The 24,156-nt window shown below is 49.4% G+C and overlaps 8 protein-coding genes and 1 non-coding gene across 9 annotated transcripts; 5 read left to right on the top strand and 4 right to left on the bottom strand.

Moving 5' to 3' along the window:
* The first annotated feature begins 619 nt into the window (after window positions 1-619).
* Window positions 620-2,425, top strand: FOBCDRAFT_225601 (major facilitator superfamily domain-containing protein). The gene is made up of 3 exons (XM_031186849.3): window positions 620-912; window positions 965-1,176; window positions 1,239-2,425. The coding sequence occupies exons 1-3, from the start codon at window positions 841-843 to the stop codon at window positions 2,302-2,304; spliced, it is 1,350 nt and encodes a 449-aa protein (XP_031037984.2). The 5' UTR covers window positions 620-840; the 3' UTR covers window positions 2,305-2,425.
* Window positions 2,426-3,208, top strand: FOBCDRAFT_225599 (uncharacterized protein). The gene has a single exon (XM_059609693.1). The coding sequence runs from the start codon at window positions 2,553-2,555 to the stop codon at window positions 2,844-2,846; it is 294 nt and encodes a 97-aa protein (XP_059467356.1). The 5' UTR covers window positions 2,426-2,552; the 3' UTR covers window positions 2,847-3,208.
* Window positions 2,647-2,734, bottom strand: FOBCDRAFT_t142. Its single transcript has one exon. It is a non-coding gene; the product is annotated as a tRNA-Arg (tRNA).
* Window positions 3,209-7,005: 3,797 nt separating the features above from the next.
* Window positions 7,006-8,254, top strand: FOBCDRAFT_225593 (putative translation elongation factor). Its single transcript, XM_031186851.3, has one exon. It carries the CDS (start codon window positions 7,073-7,075, stop codon window positions 7,988-7,990), a length of 918 nt encoding a protein of 305 aa, XP_031037986.2. The 5' UTR covers window positions 7,006-7,072; the 3' UTR covers window positions 7,991-8,254.
* A 210-nt stretch (window positions 8,255-8,464) lies between these two features.
* FOBCDRAFT_294544 (mitochondrial inner-membrane-bound regulator-domain-containing protein) lies at window positions 8,465-12,667 on the bottom strand (the record flags this gene model as incomplete). Its single annotated transcript, XM_031186853.3, has 3 exons — window positions 8,465-11,040; window positions 11,096-11,397; window positions 11,452-12,667. The coding sequence occupies 3 exons, from the start codon at window positions 12,665-12,667 to the stop codon at window positions 8,749-8,751; spliced, it is 3,810 nt and encodes a 1,269-aa protein (XP_031037988.2). The 3' UTR covers window positions 8,465-8,748.
* Window positions 12,668-12,891: 224 nt separating this feature from the next.
* Window positions 12,892-14,137, top strand: FOBCDRAFT_40691 (MAGE family-domain-containing protein). The gene is made up of 4 exons (XM_031186854.3): window positions 12,892-13,028; window positions 13,091-13,310; window positions 13,360-13,491; window positions 13,540-14,137. Exons 1-4 carry the CDS (start codon window positions 13,002-13,004, stop codon window positions 14,085-14,087), a joined length of 927 nt encoding a protein of 308 aa, XP_031037989.2. The 5' UTR covers window positions 12,892-13,001; the 3' UTR covers window positions 14,088-14,137.
* A 22-nt stretch (window positions 14,138-14,159) lies between these two features.
* FOBCDRAFT_40688 (U2 snRNP complex subunit YSF3) lies at window positions 14,160-14,714 on the bottom strand. Its single transcript, XM_031186855.3, has 3 exons — window positions 14,678-14,714; window positions 14,418-14,624; window positions 14,160-14,365 (listed from the first exon to the last, which is right to left on the bottom strand). Exons 1-3 carry the CDS (start codon window positions 14,678-14,680, stop codon window positions 14,321-14,323), a joined length of 255 nt encoding a protein of 84 aa, XP_031037990.1. The 5' UTR covers window positions 14,681-14,714; the 3' UTR covers window positions 14,160-14,320.
* Window positions 14,715-15,255: 541 nt separating this feature from the next.
* Window positions 15,256-19,592, top strand: FOBCDRAFT_320482 (uncharacterized protein). The gene is made up of 6 exons (XM_031186856.3): window positions 15,256-16,469; window positions 16,517-16,809; window positions 17,568-18,110; window positions 18,160-18,348; window positions 18,400-18,674; window positions 18,720-19,592. The coding sequence occupies exons 1-6, from the start codon at window positions 15,477-15,479 to the stop codon at window positions 19,376-19,378; spliced, it is 2,952 nt and encodes a 983-aa protein (XP_031037991.3). The 5' UTR covers window positions 15,256-15,476; the 3' UTR covers window positions 19,379-19,592.
* A 2,433-nt stretch (window positions 19,593-22,025) lies between these two features.
* FOBCDRAFT_137497 (uncharacterized protein) lies at window positions 22,026-23,483 on the bottom strand (the record flags this gene model as incomplete). The annotated part of the gene is made up of 2 exons (XM_059607977.1): window positions 22,026-22,258; window positions 22,355-23,483. 2 exons carry the CDS (start codon window positions 23,481-23,483, stop codon window positions 22,026-22,028), a joined length of 1,362 nt encoding a protein of 453 aa, XP_059465125.1.
* Window positions 23,484-24,156: the final 673 nt, after the last annotated feature.

The following is a 24,156-nucleotide window of genomic DNA, read 5'->3' as shown; positions in this document are numbered from 1 at the left end:
ATAGCCTTCTGGCTTTGTTTGTTACCGTGTTCTGGAGAAGAGGATGTCGATCTGAAAGCTTCGCAGTATCTGTGTTGAACATGGAAGAACAGCAAGACTTTTACAATCAACACCAAATCTCCAAGCCAAATGAGGCGCACGTATAAGAGGTTGATCTTCTTTGTCATGATAAATACGATATATGGACTTTTAAGAATACCGAATCCCAAAGGATCATGAGATACAGAACTGTATCTTTTTTTCTGTGTTGAAGGCCAGGAGTCGAACTGGTTGGATAGGAGAATCGGAGAAACAAATAAAAACAACGAAAAATTACAAATATCCAATTCAAAAAGCATATTTTCTAGCTTCTTCTCAATGTGACCCTGTAATTCGCTTCTAGTGTCGATCTATCATCTCGTATTGAAACATTCACGGCAGTTCCGTCGATGGCTCAAGGATTCGCAACCATCGAGAAATCCAATGTGGAGTTGCTCCGTCAAGAGGTTGCAGCAAAGGCCCCCTAAATTACAGGGGATATCCGCACGCCACAGACCTGAGACCATCCACATCCACTCTTCTAATGGTACTCTGTAGTGACGCAGCTAGTTCTATTGGGCCTGGTCAAAGCAAGCAGCCACCAAACCACCACGTTGCTATTCCGAGATCAGATGCCGTCAGACCAGCAAGTGTCCACTGTCTCCTGAGCTTCTCTCTTCGGTCTTTTATTAGTTCTTTTCCCTTTTCTTCTCTTTTTATACATAATTGCTATTTCGTTTCCTTGTACATCCGTTCCATACCTCCCTCTGTCTGTCTCTGTTTACTAGTTCAAATCTATCTGTCCTCATTTAGCACCCGCCAATGTCTACTTTCGATCCCGCAGCGAGGAAGCGAGTCCTCCGGGTCATTGCTGTCTCGCTACTCCTCGATCTGGTATGTAACAAGAACAATTCAGTATGGTTTCCTCGCTAATTCAAGTTCCTAGATTTCCTTCACATTCATCCTTCCCTTGTTCCCCAAGCTTCTTGAATTTTACCGCGACCGCGAAGTCCAAGAGCCAATCGGCCACGACGGACCTCAAACTCTCCTCCAGACCGTCCTCTTAGGCCTCCACCGATACAAGGCTTCTTTCTCCCGCCCGATCGAGTCGCGACATGACATTGTGCTGCTGGGCGGAGCTCTAGGCTCTCTGTTCTCGTGCGTAACCGTCAAGCAAGCCAGTAAACGTTAAGGCGCAAGCTGACAATCTTACTCTATAGACTTCTGCAAGCCATTGCATCACCTCTAATCGGCGCCCTCTCCGATCGATATGGCCGTCGCAAAGCGCTCTTGGCTTCCATGTGTGGCAACATTCTATCCGTCCTGCTCTGGGTTGCCGCCGTCGATTTCCGAACATTCATCGCTAGTCGTGTTGTTGGTGGGTTATCAGAAGGCAATGTCCAGCTCGCTACAGCAATGGCGAGTGATATCTCGGATGAGTCGTCTCGCGGTGCAACTATGGCTCTGATCGGCGCGTGCTTCTCAATCGCTTTCACCTTCGGTCCTGGACTTGGCGCGTGGCTCAGCACATTCTCGACATTTACGGCGAACCCGTTTGCAGCGGCTGCGGGTTTCAGTCTTGCGCTGATTGTTGTGGAGACAGTGTATCTATACTTCAGCTTGCCTGAGACGTTGCCATCGCTACGCGGTGCTCAGGCGAAGGACGGTCGGAAGAAGAAGGCTATACCCAAGGCTATTGAGAGGACCAACTCCCACTTTCTCTTGAATGCCATTCACTTCGTCTTTCTGCTTTTCTTTTCTGGCATGGAGAGTTCTTTGTCTTTTATGACGTACGAGCTCTTCTCGTTCACTTCCGGCAAGAATGGAAGATTACTTGGCTATGTTGGTCTTGTAGCATCTATTCTCCAGGGCGGTGTCACACGACGACTCCCACCTCTGATGTCTGTTCGAATCGGCACACTAGCTTGCCTTGCGTCCTTCGTTCTTCTGGGACAGGTCAACACAATCGGTGGTCTGTATATCGCTGCTACATGCCTGGCCGTTACATCCGCTACCGTCGTTACGGGTCTGAATGCACTTTCCAGCTTCGAAGCTCACGAGGATGAGCGCGGCAACAAGCTCGGCATGCTACGAAGTTGGGGCCAGCTTGGTCGAGGCCTCGGCCCTATCCTGTTCACAAGTGTGTACTGGTGGGCTGGCCGTGAGGTAGCATATGGTATGGGCGCAACAGGTATCGCCGTTGTCGCTGCGGCGGTGTTTGGAGGGTTAAAGACGCCAAAGGGTATGAACACTCAGGGTAAGAAGGTTGAGGGCAAGGTCCGGTAAGGGCTGTGTGTAGACAGTGGATAATTCATGCTGATGTGTATATTACGTGGATATTGGTCAAGCTGGACTTGACTGAGGTAGATAGCAGCATTCATAGATAATTGTAGCATATATCGTACGTTTGATATTTTACGCCTTGTTTCGACTTTACTTTCTCCTCGAGACTTCTACGGTGGTTGTGGTGTTGAGCAGACTTTAAGACTGAATGCACAGCACACTGCCTCGTGATTCGAGTCTCCCGAGACAGGATGAGCAAAAGGGTGTTCGAACCGCTTTGCGTGCAGATTAAATCAGCCAGACTTGTGCAGCAAGAAGTAGAACCCCCAAAAATGCAAAAAATACCACCCGCACCCGGATTTGCACCAGGATCCTTGGCTATCGCCTATACTGTTATAGGAGTCCAACGAGTTGACTATTACTCTATACGGGCTTTCGTTTGCTTTAACCGTTCGACCACGAAGTCTTTGGTATTGCTTGTTGGGATAGGTACTGTTGTGACGGGCTATATACTGTTGAAAAAAAGGGGCGGTTATAGGCAGTGACGGGATGCTGCAGTTTCACAGACGGGAGCGTGCAGGGCGCTGCGCGGTAATTGGATAGAATTCGGGTGCGGAGGGCGGTGGTGATCGAGTCATCGGCGCTGTTACTGTTATTTCTCGGCTGGTGATTGAGTGATTGAGTGGTCGCATTGTATGGTCGCAGTGTCGTTGTTTCGTGGTGTTGAGAAGGCTCAAAACTGGATACGCATCAACTCTTGAGATTTGGATAGAAAGCAACTGATTTCGAGATCTGTATAATCAATTGAACAACCAATATCTTCTGGTTAAGTAATTCGGTTTGAACCGTATTGTCCGGGATAATTTGTACGAGCTTACAATACCCAACTCAGGCATGCATGTGTGACACAAGCCGGGGGATGTTGTCTTTATATGGGCTTTGGAATGGCTCCGCTTGGCCGCCAGGATAGGTCAAGCTTAACAGGGAGGTGATAGCGGCACTTGACTTTCACAATTATTACCATTGGTCATAAAGATGCACAGGCTTTCATATCAATATCTTGGTACCAGTAAAGCTTGGCTTGTATCAGGTGGTGTATCATGGTCAATTTCGTACAAGTTACCTTGTGTTGTGAGTCTCGATGCTACCCTAAACATGACATCGAGATCATCAAAGTTCTTGACACCTCAGGTTCTCACCACCATCACATATCAATAGTAGCGGTCTACAAAAGCGAAGAGGGCTTAAAAATTTCTCATCGATGAATCATGAGACGTTCTCATATGGTGCGTCCTCCACTTGAGTCTCACGATATCTTCCGTACATAGAGTGAAGGAGAATTTCGAGACGACAGGCCTACGGCGGAGCCGATGCATCCAGCGAGGGCATATCCACTGTGGACAAACCCCCTCGGATAGAGTTCTCCATAATGGCAATGTGACAACAAAAACCATATCAAGATGGAGACGATGGACAATAACCGCCGTGAATATGCACCAAAAAATAGCCCAGAAATTCTTGACATGTGTCGCAACAATCCATCAACAAGGGAGCACGGCCTCCACGGGTTCAACGAGATATCTAATGGACAAGAAAGATCCCACAACACCCAAAGGTTCTTCTTCCATTAAGCTTACAGTGATACATTTCTGCCGTCAGAGTCATCGGGGTAGCAGTTGGATGATAGTTTCAGCTGTGTCATACGGATAAAGTGTAGCGGTGCTAACTTTTGCGTTTGACAATCTGGCAATTCCTCAATGGCTCGAGATATCGGAGTGGCACTTGAAGCTGCATGAAATCGCAAGGTACCTAGGGGAGGCAAGAAAACTCAAGACCTGCGTCCTAAGTGACGAAAAGACTTAGGTAAATTTAGTACATCTCAAGAGGCCTTTAGACCAGCTGATTTTGGCATCCTGATTCAACGTCAGAAGTTTTATTAACCCCCAGGGTCCTCATCTGGACCTCCACCAGCAGCACAACTATCCCGCGACAGATCAAGGTGAGCTGCAGCTGCGCTTCGTGTGGACTCCACAGTGGCTGGACATGATTTTTTGCCCCTCCTTGTGGTCTCTTTTCTGCTCTGGCGCGCTTGTTCGGTGGTTAGAAGCTATTGATCCCAGCAACCTTTGCTTGGACCAGACTCTGATGGAGGGGTTGTTGACAAGGAGGGGGAGGGGCACAACACGAGTAAACAACAGCTGGGCAACACACAGGCGCAAGACCAAGACGAGGAAATGCAACAATGAGCGGAGATTATGGTCAATGCGATTGACCATACGAATATTCTGGACATTAGTAGAAGGGATCAAATACATGATCTACCTGATGTTATGATGCCTAACTGAACTGTTGATATTCGCTTCTACCTATCTGTACTGTATTACCCCTCCAGCTTGAAAAATTTTGATATGAGACAATCAACTTCCTGTTTGACCACCTCACACATCCCAGCCAAGGCTAGATCTTCCGTGCACTGGTCGCGCAGCGGTGGTGGCAACCCACAGGCGCTAAAAGATTCAGTGGAGCATGACGTTGATTCGTGCAGGGAGTTTGAACCAGAAACAGACCGCGCCATAGAAGAGGGGCAATCTTGAAGCTTCCCCTCCCTTGGTGGTCGAACGCGGAAGAAAGTGAAGAGCCAACAAAGAGAGCCACCCGGGCAGGATATTCTTATCGGTGTGATAATATATGCGAGAGAATTCAGGAAGAAGATCTTAAGATTACCCAAGTGACTCACGCCGTGGTTGCGTTGGGCTGACGGACGTAAATTGAGGGGCCAAAAAAAATCCTCAGATGCTGCGTTGGGCAGAACAGTCCCAGAGCCATGCTCGTCACAAACAGGCCCCAGACAATTTTAGGACGCGCCCGCGCATCCACCACCGAAAGAGTAACCCACCGAGCCTCGACCGCCAGCATGATCGAATTTTTCTTCAGGCCGTAGTGAGAAATTTTCCTTTGGGCGGCGATGCGCACAAGAAAAGAATCGCAAAAATTGTGCCCCGCATGTACCAGCCTAACAGTTCGCTTGTACCTCCATGCAGAACCAGCGCTTTTGCGATTGCTCTGCTGGAAGACAGATATTGAAAGAGGTTGAGATAGGTTATTGAGCTGCTAATAGAGCAGCTAGAGGCGCTATGGTGATGCTTCTATTTCTAAATACCGTGCCTAGGTAGTACACTAGAGGACAGCAGCTTTACTGAGATTCCTCTCGGGTGCCGGGGCTTGTTCGTTCATTGAGAATCGATGTGAGTTGCGCTGAGCCTGCCAGTTTGCTCCCCCCAGATATCAGCTTCAAGAGCGGCCAGCAACACCGAAAAGACTCGTCCAAATGCGCAGCAGACTGTGCAGTGTGATCTCGTGATGGCCACCGTAGATACTTGATCATGGTCATTCGACATTAACGACAAACCTCTGGTATCTCGTCCTCGTCGAGCTTCTTCTGCCCCTCCTCGTACCATTGCTGAAGTCTGACCAGGCCTTTACTCACTCGCCGTCATTATGCTTTAGAGCATAATGATTGGCTCACACAGACCCACCTGCTTTTTGAAAAAACCTCTGAGCTGTTAGGGCTTCCGAAGCTGGTTGCCCCGCGGCGCCGCTCCTGCCTTTCACCCCACCCCACCCCTCCTTCCTCTGGCTCGCCTTTTAAATCTCCTCCTCCCACCACTTCACTTGGATTTTTTCTTCTCTTCCCTCCTCGTCTCGCATACCCGGTTCAAGCATCCGATCTGCGATTTTGTATGTGCAACCCTTCAAGGCCTTGATCAAGAACATCGACAAGATCTATTGCTTCGTTGCAGGTTTCTTTGGAGATATTCTTGATAATCGCCTGCTTTCCTCACATTGCCTCTTCGGCCGCTGACCTCTTCACAGCACGTACATCAAAAACCTTATCACAAACCATTCACAACCGTCAAAATGGGTAAGGAGGACAAGACTCACCTTAACGTCGTCGTCATCGGCCACGTCGACTCTGGCAAGTCGACCACTGTGAGTACTCTCCTCGACAATGAGCTTATCTGCCATCGTCAATCCCGACCAAGACCTGGTGGGGTATTTCTCAAAGTCAACATACTGACATCGTTTCACAGACCGGTCACTTGATCTACCAGTGCGGTGGTATCGATAAGCGAACCATCGAGAAGTTCGAGAAGGTTAGTCACTTTCCCTTCGATCGCGCGTCCTTTGCCCATCGATTTCCCCTACGACTCGAAACGTGCCCGCTACCCCGCTCGAGACCAAAAATTTTGCAATATGACTGTAATTTTTTTTGGTGGGGCACTTACCCCGCCACTTGAGCGACGGGAGCGTTTGCCCTCTTAACCATTCTCACAACCTCAATGAGTGCGTCGTCACGTGTCAAGCAGTCACTAACCATTCAACAATAGGAAGCCGCTGAGCTCGGTAAGGGTTCCTTCAAGTACGCCTGGGTTCTTGACAAGCTCAAGGCCGAGCGTGAGCGTGGTATCACCATCGATATTGCTCTCTGGAAGTTCGAGACTCCTCGCTACTATGTCACCGTCATTGGTATGTTGTCGCTCATGCTTCATTCTACTTCTCTTCGTACTAACATCACTCAGACGCTCCCGGTCACCGTGATTTCATCAAGAACATGATCACTGGTACTTCCCAGGCCGATTGCGCCATTCTCATCATTGCCGCCGGTACTGGTGAGTTCGAGGCTGGTATCTCCAAGGATGGCCAGACCCGTGAGCACGCTCTTCTTGCCTACACCCTTGGTGTCAAGAACCTCATTGTCGCCATCAACAAGATGGACACCACCAAGTGGTCTGAGGCCCGTTACCAGGAGATCATTAAGGAGACCTCCTCTTTCATCAAGAAGGTCGGCTACAACCCCAAGGCTGTCGCTTTCGTCCCCATCTCCGGTTTCAACGGTGACAACATGCTTACCCCCTCCACCAACTGCCCCTGGTACAAGGGTTGGGAGCGTGAGATCAAGTCCGGCAAGCTCAGTGGCAAGACCCTCCTCGAGGCCATTGACTCCATCGAGCCCCCCAAGCGTCCCGTTGACAAGCCCCTCCGCCTTCCCCTCCAGGATGTCTACAAGATCGGTGGTATTGGAACGGTTCCCGTCGGCCGTATCGAGACTGGTGTCATCAAGCCTGGTATGGTCGTTACCTTCGCTCCTTCCAACGTCACCACTGAAGTCAAGTCCGTCGAGATGCACCACGAGCAGCTCACTGAGGGCCAGCCCGGTGACAACGTTGGTTTCAACGTGAAGAACGTCTCCGTCAAGGACATCCGACGTGGTAACGTCGCTGGTGACTCCAAGAACGACCCCCCTATGGGTGCCGCTTCTTTCACCGCTCAGGTCATCGTCCTCAACCACCCCGGTCAGGTCGGTGCTGGTTACGCTCCCGTCCTCGATTGCCACACTGCCCACATTGCCTGCAAGTTCGCCGAGATCCAGGAGAAGATCGACCGCCGAACCGGTAAGGCTACTGAGGCCGCCCCCAAGTTCATCAAGTCTGGTGACTCTGCCATCGTCAAGATGGTTCCCTCCAAGCCCATGTGTGTTGAGGCTTTCACTGACTACCCTCCTCTGGGTCGTTTCGCCGTCCGTGACATGCGACAGACTGTCGCCGTTGGTGTCATCAAGGCCGTCGAGAAGTCCAGCGGTGCTGCCGGCAAGGTCACCAAGTCCGCTGCCAAGGCCGCCAAGAAATAAGCAACTTATTTCTGAAATGACAACCTTCAGTGGGATCTTACGACCTCGATCTCACGCCCAAGGGCTGATGTACTCGCTTCTACGACGAAATGATCATGTTGGCATGAGCACTCGGCTTTTGTCTGGGGGCACATAATGAGAGGCAAAGAAAAAAGGCCAGGATCTCGGTTGTGTGCAAATCAAAAAAAGAATAGAGAGTCTAGAAGTGATTCGTGCAAAAGTTTCTTGTTCCTACCTATGATGCTTGTGATGTGATGTGTGACTGCTACAAATGAAGCTTCTCGTGATGTAATTTCTGCTCAATTGATTGACTTGGATTACTTGTAAGTTGAAGCAGATCCATGGAGCTTTAGTAGCTCGTTCAGGCGGATGGTTCAGTGTGTGCGGCGATCACAGTGATGCAGTGTGCACTGTACCGTGATGTATTGTTGATGTATTTTTGGTGTGTAATGATACATAATGCCCCTTTCCTCTATATATTCGTCTAATAATGATGTTACATATGATACACATGCTATTTTAGTATACAATATTATCTTTTCCTTTTTCTTCCGCATATCCAAAGCTGCCTCTCGCAATCTTTACGATTTCCTCATTTACAACGTTGCAAGTCACGACCAACATGGCGCTGTAGAGAAACAGAGGCGCGAGAGAGTGACACACAAGCCTCATGAATGATCGTCCTTGTTCGTACCCGCATTCGTACTCCTGACATCGTTTCGGTCGTAGCATGTTCAAACACTTCATTTGAGAGCGGTTCAAAGCCTTTTGCGTTTCGAGTTACTCGATGTCGGCTGTTTTCTCTTTGAAGTAGACGTTTTCTTTTTCTGAGCGGGCTGCTTTTTAGCAGGCTTCTTCTCATTTGGAAGGGTGTCGAAGAACCCAATGACACTATTTTGGTCCTTCCCTCTGTTCTCTGAAGTCGCTCGTCTGGCGAACTGAGCAGCAAATGCATCTGCATCTGACATTGTGGCGGGTTTCTGTAGCTCTGGGAGGGTATATTTGCTTGGCTTGTCCTTGGCTTTCCCGGTAGTTGCTAATTTCTTTGGTGTTGCTTTGCGCTTGGGTACTGGCTCCTGGGTTGCGAAGTACTCACTCTGGACCTTTTTGCGAGTCTTCTCTTTTTTAGTTGCAACATCTTCCTTTTGAGGTTTTGGGGGCGTGGCCTTGTCTTCTAGCAATTCTGACAAATCTGGCAAGTTGTTGTTAGGTTTCGGGGGTGTGGCTTCTGGAAATTCTGGCAAATCTGGCAATTTGTCGATCGGAGGAGTATCCTTAGGAACGCTCGTCCTTGACTTCTTGTGGTGGTAGGCAGCATCGATGCCGTAGAGCTTCTTGTTGTCTTCACTCACAAAGGCCTTAGGGCTGGCGTACTCGTCGAGGAAACTCATGAGATCATCTGTCGCTTTCCTTTTGGCGATAGGATCGGGATATTTCTCATCAGACACTTTCTCGTCAGATTTGGTCTCGTCAAGCTGTTGCTCGTCAGGCTTGGGTGTCTTGTCGGGGTTGAGCTCAAAGGTCTGACCCTCCGCCGCAAACAATGCCTCTATGTCGTCAAAGATCTCAACTGGAGCTCCTGTCTTTGGCTTTGGGCCAGACGTGCGTTCATTCACACAACCGCGGATTTCAAGCTTGCCACCGTTCGCCTTCGTGGCTGACTCACGCTCACCGACACGACCACGCGAATCAAACCTATCATTGCCCATCTCGATGGCTGGCCTATGTTGATTAAAGCGGCCACGCGGATCAGGCTTGTCACTGTCTCCGCTCGTAGCTGGTCTGTATCGATTGACGCGACCGCGCGAATCAAACTTTTCGTTGTCGACAATAACATCCTCAGGGAGATCCTCTCCAAACAGATTGTAACTGAAATCTTCTAGCTGGCGGCTCTTGATGGATCTGTAGCCTTCAGACCAGGAGAAGCATTTCCCAGTGGCCATGTCCTCGACCAGCTGTAAAAAGCCCACACGTCTCTCATCCTTGAAAGCAACTGGGTTCTCGCCTGGTAAACCAGCCTGGAGTGTAATCTCCTGGCGTTGGCCGCCGTGCTGTCCAGCCTCGATGCTAGAGTAGCGCAGTGTGTGGCCATTCCAAGGCATTTCCACGGTCTGATGGATCTCAGTTCCACGGAAGTCGTAAAGAACGTCTCTTTTTTCGGTGTTCATCCTGCCGCTGCCACTTCCTCGCAACCATGATCCTGGAACCCTGAGCATGGCCTGGCTCGGTGTTCGAAGTTGACCTTCACGAAGGTTGAGTTGCGATTTCTCAAAGAAACTCTTCATGCCTGGGTGACTTATTGGGAGAGCATGGGAGCGCCTGTGCTCAAGGCGGATATCTACAGCCTCTGTAGGAAGCAGCACGTCGCTGTTGTGCCAGGGCACATAAATGTGGGCGGTTACGTCGTCGGGGATCTTGAAGTTGTCGAGATCAGCCTGAGGGTGGACGGGGATGGTAATATAGACAGCAGGATCTGCAGGGAGTTTCTTCTTAGGATCCGTCACTGGACTCTTTGAAGAATCGAAATGAGGCGAAAGGTGCATAACAATGGAAGTAGTCTCCTTTAGGGGCAAGTCGTTGTCGGGTTTGAGGGCGGAGAAAGCAGCGGGATGAGGTGTAAGGGGAGCTAGGATGCGGCGTTTGCGGTAGAGTTCCTTCATCGAAGTGCTAGCGCGTTGGTGTAGGATATGGCCAAACGTTGCTGTAGTAGCGTCTACATTTCCAGTGCGAGGACATTTCTCTTCGGGAATCGCTAATTCGGAGGACAGCCCTAACGGTGGAGTGTTTTGAGTGTTCTTGCTGATGGGTGCGACAATTCTCAGCCACTTCTGGAGCTTGTCTCTCCACGACATAGCCCGAGCCTGGCGTTGTACAGGGACGGGCTGGCCAGTGACTAGGTCTTGGTCGTCCAGTCGCGGAAGACACTGGAGGACACCGTGGTCAGCGCCCGGGACGACACGGCCAACGATTAAGCGGAACACTGTGTCTGCAAGGTCTTCAGTCTCGGTTGGAGGCTCGTCAGGCTGGGGCATCCAGGAGACGCGCAACTTCTAGAAACCAGTTAGTATGATATTGTGCGTTTCAGGGACAAATAGAATTTCGTACCTCCTGTGAGCCATGCCTTACAGGCGTGATTGAAGTCTTGGTTAGCCGGCCGAGCTCCTTGCGCTCTGTCGGCGTCAGGGCTGCTGATCGAGTCTTCGGGAGAAGAGGGGCAACGTCGATAACCCGGCTCTTCATCCTCTGCACGGCCTGGTCGATATGAGCGAGGATACCGTAAGTAGTCGACTTCTTCGCTGTAATATTGAGGCGGCATTTTGGGGTATGCAGTGTTAGCTTCTCGTCTTCGCCGACTACGAAATCCCTTCTGAGCTCCCAGAGTAGACGCCCTATGTTGTTGGGGCCATCTATGACCGTCAGTCAGCAAATATACCACCAGGCTCAGGTTTTTGGGAACAAACATGTGAGAAAGGGGAAGATGTCAGGATCCATCCAAATAAACGCTTTTCCAAGATCGTCCGCATGTTCCTGAACCTCGATCTTCCATTTATCCAACACGATCTTCTGAGCAAGAGTGGCCTTATCATTGCCACGCAGTCGAACCGAGTTCATTGATGTCCATGGTACAATCTGTTCTATCCACTCGTATTTTACCATGTCATGATCCCTGGGTTGTGGCTTGCGAACACTGTGATACTCCCGTAGCTGGGTGACTGTGAAACCGTCGCAAAGAGTGTTGACGAGCTTGTCGATATCAGTTAGACGCAAAATACGACTCACGGGGCAAAGTTCGTCGATATTCTTGAATATCTCTTCAGATTCAGGCTCTGTCATTTCGGAAGGAGTCAAATTTTCCCAGTCAAGATCTGTGTTTTCTATAGGTTTCGCTTCCATCACGGTGGGGGCTGGCCGCTCGATGCGTGTCCTATTCGGATTGTTGATGATAATGGCATCTGCTGGCATTCCCAGAGTAGAGACTCCAAGCGATTCATCGTGCATAAGACGATCGTAAAGGCGTCTCTTTGGCAAAGGCATGAGCTCGTCCCCAACATCTTGGGCTTCTAGTTCAGGAAGTGCAGATACCTCGATCCCTGGCTTCTGCGATTCTCCCAAAAGGTCGTCCAGCGCATACTGTTCGGGGCTAGGTGAATGTCTTGACGACGATTTGGGGAAGTCGGGCAGGTCAGGTAAAACATATCTTGACAATCGCGGTTGTGATGGGGATTCGTCCAGTGCACCGTCCAGTGCACCGTCCAGTACTGCTTGTGCATTGTCAATTGGCTTCTCTGGGAATGTCTCGTCGCCAGGAGATGCCTTTGCGTCGAACTCAGGTTTGGAGATCGGGTCATCGTCTAATTGAGGTTCCTCGGAGCTACTAGTCGGCTCAGAGCCGACGTCGGTGGAGGAGGGAAGATTCGGAGCCGGTGTCGCGTCTTCTGCCCCTGTAGATGAAACCTTTGACTCTTCTTTCGGCTTTATTTTCGAAGCTTCCGTATCCGTTATAAAAGGCTCAACCTTGTTCTCCCCTGCATTTCCAAGTTCGGATGTATATAATCGTCGTGCCAGGCCGTCATGGACTGGACTTGGTCGGAAGCCCAGTCCAGTGCTGCGTTGTGTTATTAAGCCAAACCTGCATGCCAGGCGAATACGCGGCACTCGCACCGCTCTAGAAATCATTGAGAAGTAAAGAATGAATAGGGAAGCCCCATGGGGGAGCAGAATGCGACAATGCGACCAAAATTGCCCAGAACTAAGGTAGAGACCAGTGTTCCTAGAAATTTTATCCGATAAGCGATAACTCGATAAGCGATAAGCTCCCACATGTCTGATAAGACTGAACGCGTCTAAGTTGGGAAGACCGCGTATAGCCTTTCGTCAGTATGAGCCGGCCCCTCCATCTTTTTTCATTCATACAAGTTGCCAATATTTGCATCATTGGAACTTTGGTTGCATCGATCTGAGTATCTGTGTGAGATTTGATATTGAGTAACAACAATTGTTCGCTATTACTATGCCTACACAAAGGCGCCGCCGTCCTGTGAGTACAATTCGTCAGTGATTCACTAACAGGACGAAGCTCTAACCTACTATACGCTTCAGGCCCAAGACGAGGAATCAGAGGAAGATGTTCGTCCCCGTCAACGAAATAGAGTCGATTCTGAGGACGAGAACGAACAAGAAGCAAGCGATGCCGAAATGGATGGAGACCAACACCATACCCAAAGTGCCGACGATCAGCTGGTGAAGAAGCTGGTGCGGTATGTTATTTCCTGCGAATATTCGAGAACCGCGATCCGCCGAGACGGTATTAAAGAACGAGGTAACAATGGCAACCATGGGATAACAGGACAAAGCTAACTCAGGAATAGTCCTCGGCACCCAAGGCCGATCATTCAGGCGCATCTTCGATTCGGCGCAGACACAGCTCAAACGGGTCTGGGGCATGGAATTGAGGGAGTTGCCTGTTAGAGAGAAGATGTCACTCCAGGAAAAGCGTCAAGGTACAGCTATCGTCCATCGTTCTTGATCCAGCTACTAATAACGCATAGCTATGAAGGCTAATGCCCAGCCCAAGCTCGGTTCTGGTGCCTACATCCTGACGTCGATATTACCAGAAGCGTATCGCCATGCAACAATCCTCGCCCCATCCAAGACACCAAGTGCGGACGACGAAGCTACATACGCAGGATTCTATACAATGGTCATTTCGGTGATTTCCCTGAGCGGCGGGGAATTGAGCGAACAGAAGTTGAAGCGTTATCTCCAGCGGCTCAACGCCGACCAGAATGTATCAATGGACAAGACAGAAATAATCCTGAAGAGGATGGAGAAACAAGGCTACGTCATCAAGAGAGTTGAAAGACCACCTTTGGGCCAAGACGGCGACCCAACTACGACGTGGCATGTCGGTCCTCGTGGAAAAGAAGAAGTCGGCATTGACGGTGTGATGGGCATGACGCGGGAGGTTTATGGCGACAGCTGGAATGACGATAACGAGAAGAAGCTTCGTGCGAGTCTGAACATCAGGGATGCGCCTCAACAGGACGGCGAAGAAGACGACGAAGCTGTGGGTGAAGGCAGTCGAATGCAGGGATAAGACAAAAGAGATGAGGACTAATGTCGACATTATGATACCCCAATACAGACCAAACAATTAATTTTAAAGATTGAGACTGTTCGCGATCTTGTATGGTGAAATATCGTATTGTAGGTCTAAAATCTTCCCTACCATAGGGGTATTAATCCTTGACGCCTTTCCAAATTCCCGAGCGAAACGAAGCCATGTTGAATCTCTTAGTTCTGCCTGCGATATCGTATTGTCCGTCCGCTCTAATCCTCGCGTGGCGGAGGAGGACCACAAGGCTGTACCATTTTCTGCGCCCAACAGGTTAGCTATAGGCCTTTGACAAGGAGCAGCTTGACATACCCTGATCATCTGCGCGCGAATCTTGGTAATGGGTTCATTCTCAGCAAGCGCGATATAAGAGAGAAGAGGCCTATGGCCGGCGATGGAAGAGTATGTGTCGCGCTGAATGTTGGTGCGCCATTCCCAGCTTGTCGTGTCTGGGTGACCAGTGCCGACGTATTTCGCTTGGAGGCGCTCGAGTTCTTGCTGGGTGCGGAGTTTGTCGGCCTTACTGTATGTCAGCATGCGATTTTCTTAATTTGGGATTGGAAGAGACGTACCATGTTGCTTGATATTAGAGATGGTTGTTTGTTAGCGGACGAACGAATGCGCCGAGATCGCGAGACGATGAAAGTTGATGCGACTGATAAGATAGGGCGCCTCGGTATGTGCATAACGCCAGGACATGTACAGCAATGCCTTTTGAGTTGATAGAAATTCATGCAAATGAAATAATTATACGAGAGAGATTACTGCTTCATCTTTGAATCTTTTTCTATATACAAGAAATGGTTACATTACTGTCATTGTGGACATTGTTGATCTGATTCATATGTCAGGCACTCATTTCCATGTAAGTCGAGGTGCCGAGAGTTTTCAGGTGGCCAAGCTGGTGCTGTTCAAGACTTGCTTCCCAAGCCAAGAACATAGTGACTCAACATGTTCTTTTATCCTACATAACATCTTGGCTGTATTCCTAGTAGGATAAAGAGAGAATTTGTCAATGGTCTGTAGCGATTGAGGATGAAACAGCTACCTTACCCAGCTGATGTACGCCGCCTAAACATCGGCAGTTTGGGATTTACCTACAGATCTCCAGTTAATGACCCCTGCTTCTAATTTCATCAAGAACAATACTAGACGATGTTAACACGAACTGATAAATCACAAAGAGACCACGCATTAACTACGAGCTGCTAATTCATTGACATAACCAGTACCGTTTCTCATCTTGTATATAAATTTCAGCGACCTCAACTTTACTGACCTTTTGGCAAACCCCCGAATTAATCATTCTTGCAAGCTTACTACTTAGAGATCAAGAACGGATTCAACCTAGTCACATCAGGATTGGGAGAGATGGGTTCGACGGGCAAGGTTGCTCTGCCAGAGCACTGGACAGAGTTGAGCGCGGCCAGAGTGCACAGGCAACAATGTGCCGACGAAGTGGATGCTATCAAGAAGACGTGTTTATCAGAATGCGAAAAAGCAAACGTGGTGGAATGCGAAAAGTGTTTCCCCAAAGTCCTCGACAGGATGCGTGCTCGATATTGCGATGCTGAAGGCAGAGAGTGGTTCTCAGAGCGAAGAGCATTTCTGAATGAACTGGAAGTCATGTTTACCGATGTCAAAGATCACAAGAAGATCGACCTCAAGTCAATCGAAGACAGTATTGCATCGGAAAAAGAGGCATGGTACCGCTGGGTGCTACGCATGTACCCGCAGTTCCTCTCAGTAGGAGACGGCGGGGCAGATCAAGACGAACTGCGAGCAATGCTAGACGACCCGGTTAAGCGCTGGGAAGAGCTCACCGAGAGGATATGGGAGGGTGTTGGCAAGCCAGCAAACTGGGAAGCCGATGTAGACTCCCTTACCGATCAGATTACAGTCGCCAAAAACGACGCAGCATCATTGAAACAGATCTATATCAACTTCTTCTTCAAAGATTCGCAAACGGGAGAAGTGGTGGAAAATGCGCAGCAATACCTGGAAGCATATGCGGCCAGCGACACCATGTCCATTGAGCAAGTCATTGACCGGATCTCACAAGATCGCAAAGCGAGCCTTATGACGGAACCGCAACGTGAGCATCACAGAAATCGACTGGATGAGCTGCGTCGAGCAAAGATGGCGTTTGAGCAGAACAGGCTGCAGAATAAGACTCGAGCCCAAGCAAGCCAAACGCCCGCTGTTTCCCAGGACTTATACAACCTACCACCCTGTGCGGTTTGTGCAGCTACAGTGGACCCTAAGGATGTTCTCTCATGCTCGGTGTGCCAAGCACTTGCTCATATGGGGGGCAAGAGGGAATTAACAGTGTGGTGCTCGGATGAATGCTTCGAAAAGGGTGCTGTGAGTGTTGCCAGCTTCTTCAGACTGACTGGATCTAACCTGAGCAGGGCGACCACAATGAATTGGAGCACGACTGCGAGAGCGGAGATAGATGTGTGCAGTATGAGGACGAAGACATCGAAATGCAAGACTGGACTAGTAACGCAGTGGCGTGCAAGGAATGCATTGATCAAAAGAGAGACACTATATACTGCTCGATCGGATGTGCAGCATCCAACCTCTCAAGGCATAGACACGAAAAACATGGACTCAAGACGGCTGCGTATGAGATCAAGAAGCTGGCAGTGCCGCTATGGGAAGTCGTGGAAAAGACTCTGAAGGAGGCAAACCCGGGGCTGAAGTATACAGTGGTTGAATGAGGTATATATGTATATGTGTTGTGTCTTGACAACCGGTGTAATATTATTATTTGGGCGTCAGTATAGATTCTGATCAGGCGTGTCAGAGAGAGGGTTTGGGCAAGACATTAATTGAAGAAGCAGTATTTTCCTATATATTCTGGGCACCACCTATTCCTCTTTGTTCTATTTTTCTGGAACATCGCTCGAAACTCGATACTCTCACTGGCTGTATAGTATATATGTGTGCTTACATGTCAGCTGTCTTGTGTGGGTCATAAGATCCGAGAGCTGTCGGCGATTGAGCATGATTCGGTTCCTCATTACACCGGCGCAAGCCACGACTCTCGCTTTCACGTTGTCGCTCGAGGGTTTCTTCCTTTCACTGTTCAATCATTGGTCTTGTACTTTTGTCAATTGTTCAATTCAACACTAAACCGCTAACAATTGACATCTCGCACAAATGGCGAGCGAGTCACCGACAGCTGAGGCTTGTCCAGTTCGGAAGAGGGTCTCAACAGCCTGTGAAGCCTGCCGCGCTACAAAGATAAAATGCCAGCCGAGTGAACAGCCTGGGGTCTGTCGCAAGTAAGACCTCTCAATCGAAGATTTGTTTACATGGCATCATCTGACGTGGAAAGGTGTCTGGAGTCCAAGAAAGAATGTATATCGCGAACAGGCCCGCGAACGCGCAGAAGAAGGACAAAATAGTAGGAAATATTCTGTCGCATTGGGAAAACAGGCTGATAACTTGATACAGCGCGATAGAAACTCATCAACCACCGCCTCCGCCACCACCAGCGCCATCAAAGACTTTCACCATTGACTTTGAAGTTCCAACACAATTGGACGTCGATGAGAACTTTGACAACCTTCGAGACTCACATGCGCAGTTCATAGACTCAATATTCCCTTCAGATCCAGATGCGGATCTCAGTAGCTTCGAAGACTCGCCCCTCACGGGGTTTCCTACGCCGTCCTCGTCTCACACGCATTCGATACAGTCTTTCCATGCGAAGCCCCAATTCAACCTTGACTCTGCAGAGTCGCTGTTAGTTTCGTTTCGGGGGATGTTGGTTCATTATCCTGTCATTGTGTTGAGGCCTGATGAGACGGTGGCCAGCCTTGCTGCGACCAGGCCGTTTGTCTTGTTGGCGATATTGGCTGCAGCTTCTGGATCGCGCACTTTGCAGGGACATACGCTTTACGACGATGAATTTCGAAAAGTATTGGGCCTCAAGTTTGTGGCAAGCGGCGAGAGAAGCATGGAATTGCTACAAGGCATTCTCATCTATTGCGCTTGGTCAGTAGATTAGCCCTGAACAAGTTTGCCATGTTGTTGACATTCACAGGTACCCATTTCATCTGAGACCAAAGAACAGACAGGCCTTCCAATACTACCGTATGGCTGGTGATCTGTTAAGTGACCTCGATCTCGACCAAGAAATGCCTAACCTTGACAACACAATACCGGGCGATATGAGCAGTATGCAGCTCGACAGACTACGGGCGTATCTAGCATACCACTACGCCGTGTCCAAGTACGTCCTCCTCGAGATACACCAATACCAACTTACTCACAGTTTGGACAGCTTCCTCTGCACTTGGAAGAAGATGGATCTGCTCATGCCCCAGTGGACGCCCTGGACCGCAACGTGCTGCGAACTACTTCACCGCCACGCCGAGGTTGATGGTGATGTTTCACTGAGCTACCTTGTTCGACTTGCAAACATGACGACCACGGCGAACAACTCGATACGAGATAATGATCCACAGGTGAACCAGCAGGTTCAACTTATGCTGCTGGGACTCGAGATGCAGCACAGGGAGATGAAAGAGACCATGGTACCACATCTCTCTCGTTCAGGTAAGCCATCTTTATTGCAGTGCTAACATTTCTAACGTTATACAGCACCTGTGAAACTCGCACATCTCTTCTTCGACGTCTTTTTGCAAGGTGGTGCCATCTTCTGCCTCACACGCGCCAACACAAGAAAACCTCATTTCATCCACCCATCATCAGCCCGTCTCACACGCTGCGTGAATAACACCCGCGCCCTGTTCGACTACCTCCTCAATCTTGACAGCTTCAAGTACTTCACAAGCATCGATTGGACAAAGTTCATCCTCTCCGTGATCCTCGCTGTGCGACTCTCTTTCCCCCTATCTGAGGTCCCAGACTGGGATCATGCTTGGGCACGCTCACAGTTACGGTTTGACGAATTCCTCGAGTTCATGTGTGACGGGCCGGAGGATCTCACACCGTCTAGTAAACGTGTCGACGTACTCTCCGCAAGCCGTGTGATACTGCGTGTTGTGAAATCGAAGTACGACAGACGCATTGCTATGCTCACAGCACCGAGTCTGACTTCAAGGGGCGTGGGACACCAAGGATGCCCCATGTTTGATAAAGATATGCAGCCATACATATCGGCGTGGGACACAGACTTTGACATGAATTCTGCAATGCTCACACCGGGTCTGAATACGGATGGGCAGCAAACTATGTACCATGATCTATGGGCGACTATGACCATGAGTTGGGCAAATGATGGCTCAGTGGACTCGTAGAGCTAGCGGAGTTTTTGCCCTATGTATTATCTACAGCCAATGGATATGATATCTCAACTATCCCCAAACAGTTGGCGTTGTCAACATCAAACTGGAACACTACCTCCCTGGTAAACATGTGACAGATGCCTCATTCACGCAGTAAGCTATCTCATAGCTACGGTTTCAGTCTCATTCCAGGTGATTTGCATACTCAATTCCTGGGTTCATCGACTAGTAGTACTCTACTGCAACTCCATTTCCACTGCCACCACCGTCGTCCCAAGTTTATCATACCTGCATGAGCATCCCCCTCACATATACCTACACAAACACCAGAAACAGATTATCTGATCAACCTCTCAACTTACACCCTACCCACCGGATCATCTCCGCTTCCTCTCTCGTCCAATAACCTCAGACCACACAATCTTCGTGCCTCTGCAGGCGTCTCAACACAGAAATCACCCATTTCCACCCCCTGTCCTCGCCCACACACCCCCTTGCTACCGGTTATTCCCACATGACAACCTCCCTTGTCGCACAGCATCTCTTCCCCTTCGCAATTTCCGCGCCCGTCCCGTCCGCCCGTCGAGGGCTCGGTCCGCGAACCTGGGTAAGCTACATTGTTGTGTAGTAGAGTGTAACCCATCTACAGGCTGTAAACAGAGACAGATGCATATTGGTAAGCACCATCCTCTGGGGCCTTCCATCACCAGTTCCCGATGGTGCGTAACACGAGCACGAGCATCTACACAGGCATAAGCGCCTCGGTCTGTGTACGAAGCGCCGATTGCAGCGAATGCAGCACCACACGAAGCGCATACTCAGATACACGACCTACTTTAACTTGCATCTGTCAAGCCACACAATGCTACCCTACCCTGTCAGGATTTGTATGCGTGGAAGCCTCAGAGCCATTGGTTAATAACCGGGCTCATCGAGATGGATATGCTTCACCGGTAATGCTGGTTGATACTCATATGATCAAATCTCTAGGACTTGAGCGTATACAAGTTGCATTTCTTGATCATGGACGAGGATATCGTCGGCTTCACTTTCAATGTACCACGTTCTTTGGGGTACTGGTTGCAACATCAAGCTGACTGGGCATGCAATGACATTGAAACTGCAATTCAAGCGCTGACAAACCAATAATCCTGTGATGATGAGGCCAGTGGCATGCGAATGCCCTCAATATTCGTCAATACTTCGTAATGAGGACGGGAAGTTAAGTAAGTAATGGACTGATTTAGATTGGCAAAGAACGAGGGAACAGACATTACATGCACGTGGAGACACGAAAGCTAAAAACAAATAAACAGCTGAAACTTGTACTCTATCACTAATAACCGCCTACCGACAGAAGGTAGGAATCTGTAGCCGTGTCGTTGAGACTCAACAACATTGACCAGAAGAAAGCCTATAATCCACCATGCTATGCTTCGTCCGCCTTGATGAAGATGTAAAAGGCTGTGCTTGCAAATACATGCCCCAACTCGCGTGAAAGCCCGAATTCTGATGCACGAAAAGAAAAGAAAAAGAGAAAGAGAAAGAAATAGAAAGGAAACGCCCTTTTCCTGCGCCTGACGCGGTGAATATATGGATATATCGCGTTAAGCCCAGTCCCTTTCCAATGTTCCATTGATGCTGTCCTCCCTTCCAAATGCGACATTTCAAAGAGCTCTGATCCAACAGCAACAGATGAGCTTAAGTATGCCTTATGCCGTTGCCAAGTCTGACCAAGATAACCATGAAGAAGGACTTCAAACGCCAGTTTCCGCGGTGATGGATCAGATGAACGAACTCCTCAATGCCGATGCGGTCTGCTGGAAATGCCCAGTGGTGATATCTTGGTATGCGTGTGTCGAGTCCTTGATCTCGTGTAGCCGTCCGATCCCATGCTCCAATCCTTCTGAATGCAAACGCGGGACGACCGCTCCAGTTTCTTCCATGCTCCAGGGAATCCTGATCCATCCTTACCTTATCCCAAATAAACTCCCAGCATTGATATGAACCAAATGAATCTCAATAACCCGCGCTTCCCTGAACCCCGTTCTTTCATGCAAAAATACTCTCCTTTGTGACTGGCCACATCTCAACTCCTGATCTTCATTCTTCTTCACTTCCCTTGGTGAATTTCGCCATGCTCTACCCTCTTTGTTTTGCTGCTTTTCTCTTCTGCTTTTTGGTTTGTACCGTTAAGTTATAGATTGCGCCTCAGTTGCAGTTGCCAATTGTATTGAGAGAAATCAGGGGTGCGGTCAAGTCGAAGAGGTTCGTAGCGAGAGTGTGTGGCTTGAACTCGAATTACGAGATCCAGGCAAACAGTGCGCCAAGTTACACTAGATCAAGACTGATGATACTTGGTGTCTGTCGGCTCTGAATTATATCCACACCCAGCCGAACCATCCACAAGACGGCTGTAAGTTGAAGAAGCACTCCCAGCTGTGAGGAATCAAAACGCCGTATATAAACGATGAAAATGAATGGGTGTTCGTAAAAAATGGGGAATCATTGACGAAATAGGAAGGAAAAAAAAGAAAACAAAACATAAAAAAGCAATGCATAAATGAAAACACGAAAGTCCCCAAGCCAACAACAGGTATAGTCACACATAAAACCCAACGATGTGGACTGTGATCGTTAACCATGGAAAGTATTTTGTTTAATTTCCCAGCATATGAGTTGGACTAAAGCTTGATGATTGAGCATGGGCACTGTGAGGCGATGGCGTAGCATGGTTGTTGAACACAGGAACAGGCCAGGCTTGATGTGTGAAACCACCAAAAGTGCCAGCGGGGCTGGAGTTCATCGGGGCCCCTCCATGGAAGGGGCCTCGGCCGTTTCCGAGCATTGGCTGGGGAAGACCAGGAGGTGGTCCAGGAGCTGGGCGGTTAGCTGACCCGAAAGTATTCATAGAAGTAGCAAGGTTGCCGTTCATTTGACCCAGTGCACCTGGGTTTGCGTGAGCAGGATTCTGACCAGCTCGCACACCAAGGGGGTTCTTCGAGAAGCTGAGTCGAATTCCACCCTTATTGCTGTTGGACAAAAGTTTCCCATAGAGTTCTGTCAGTGCCTTGGAAGCGAATGGGATGTCTTCGAATTCGACAAAGCACATAGGCCCATTTCCTTTCGTGCGAAAACAAAGACGTTTGTAGCCCCGCTGCTTGGAGAAGAGAGTCTTGAGTTCCTCTTCCGCCGTGTCCATGGGAAGATTACCAACATACAGAGTGTTGCAAGGGGGGTTCTGATCAGCCGTATTGGCGTGTGGATAGTTCATACGTCCGAATGGTGATTGGTTTGGAGCCTGGTACCCAAAAGGACCCTTGCCCGACGGAGACATAGGGCCAGACTGTGCTGACATTCCGCTTCCGTATTGAGGTAGAGATGAAGGAGCAGAAGGTGGCATATTGGTGTTGAGTGAAAGAGCAGCCATCCCGTTGATAGGAACACTAGGAACTGTGGCCCTGCGCGGTGCATTGCCGTAGGAAAGTGCGTCTTCAACTAGGTTGAGGGTGTCATAATTATCGTCAAAAGAATCATTGGCGATAAGGCTCTTGCCTGTCACCCTGCCAGGCTCGGTCAGGTGATTGCCGATGGGAGATTGTGAGGAGAAAATCTTCTGCAAGTTGTCCTCACTCTGAGGAAGGTCGTGCCCAGGGTAAACATTGGTTGTTTGAGGGGAGATGCTCTCCAGTGATTGAAAGACCCCGCTGTGAACAGGTTCTGTAGGCTGTTGATGCGAGACAGGGGGCTCGTCGCCGAGAATTTCGACTCTCAAAAGCGCACTATTGGAAGTGTTCGCGCATCCATCCAGCAGCTTTTTGGCATCCTCAGCGCCTGCCCTTGTTCGGAATTTGAGCAATGCTGTAAGATAGCGCTGGTCTGCAGATTCCACAGGAAGGAGTTCGACATCAACAAGATCTTGCGACCAAACCAGCATGAACCGCACCGACTCCCTGGAGGTTTCTAGCGGCAGATTTCGAATTAAGACATGAACCGGGGAAGATGAGAAGCCTATCGGTGCCGGGGTGTATCTGTGGATATCGCGCGATATCTGGGGATGAGGATATGGTGGTGCCATAGATCGAAGGCCAGGAGTGAGAAAACTAGGTGTAGCCATGGTCGAGAGTGTTGCAGCAGATGCAACTGTACTTGAGGTATTGGATAGGGCTGCCGTCGCAGCAGAGGGTTTGACTGAAGTAGTGGATGGAGGCGGCAAAGGACTTGCGCGATAGGAAAGATTAGCTGTTGGAGATGCTATCCTTGCTGGATCGGATGGTGGTGCGCTTCGATCAATGTTCATTGCCCACTGTGCAGTTGCATAAGCTGGGACAAGACCTAATTCGTCGGGGAGATACGATTTGGGGTTAAGCGAATGCAACTATCGAAGAGATCTGGGAGTTCAAGCTTGTCGTAATCGCGTTTGTCGTGGGTATTGGTGCAGTCGCGGGCGCAATCGCAAAGTTGATGAGTGTTTCGTCAAATTTTGAGAGATGAGTGACAACCTAGTAAGGGTGAATGGTTTGAGGCGGATCGTAGTCTGGCGCAATCTGCCTTTACGTGGTGGTTGAGGATCGAGGTAAACAGTTGCGCGTTGATCGCTGGCACCGATGATTGACTCAATGATATCAGTATGCAATTGGGTCTGAAGGTCGCTATAATCAAGACAAGTATGATGTGCGCTCTGTAAGTGCGATGTCGCGTTAGCAAGATGATGGGTAGAATGCGCTGAGAAAATGACGTGAAAAGGAGTGCGACAGACAGGACAGACTGTCGCAGTGAGCAGAGCAAGC

Source organism: Fusarium oxysporum, chromosome VI (assembly GCF_013085055.1).
Source record: "Fusarium oxysporum Fo47 chromosome VI, complete sequence".
NCBI classification, from domain to species: domain Eukaryota; kingdom Fungi; phylum Ascomycota; class Sordariomycetes; order Hypocreales; family Nectriaceae; genus Fusarium; species Fusarium oxysporum.
The sequence above is the reverse complement of the archived record's forward strand: the minus strand, read 5'-3'. Positions and strand labels throughout refer to the sequence as shown.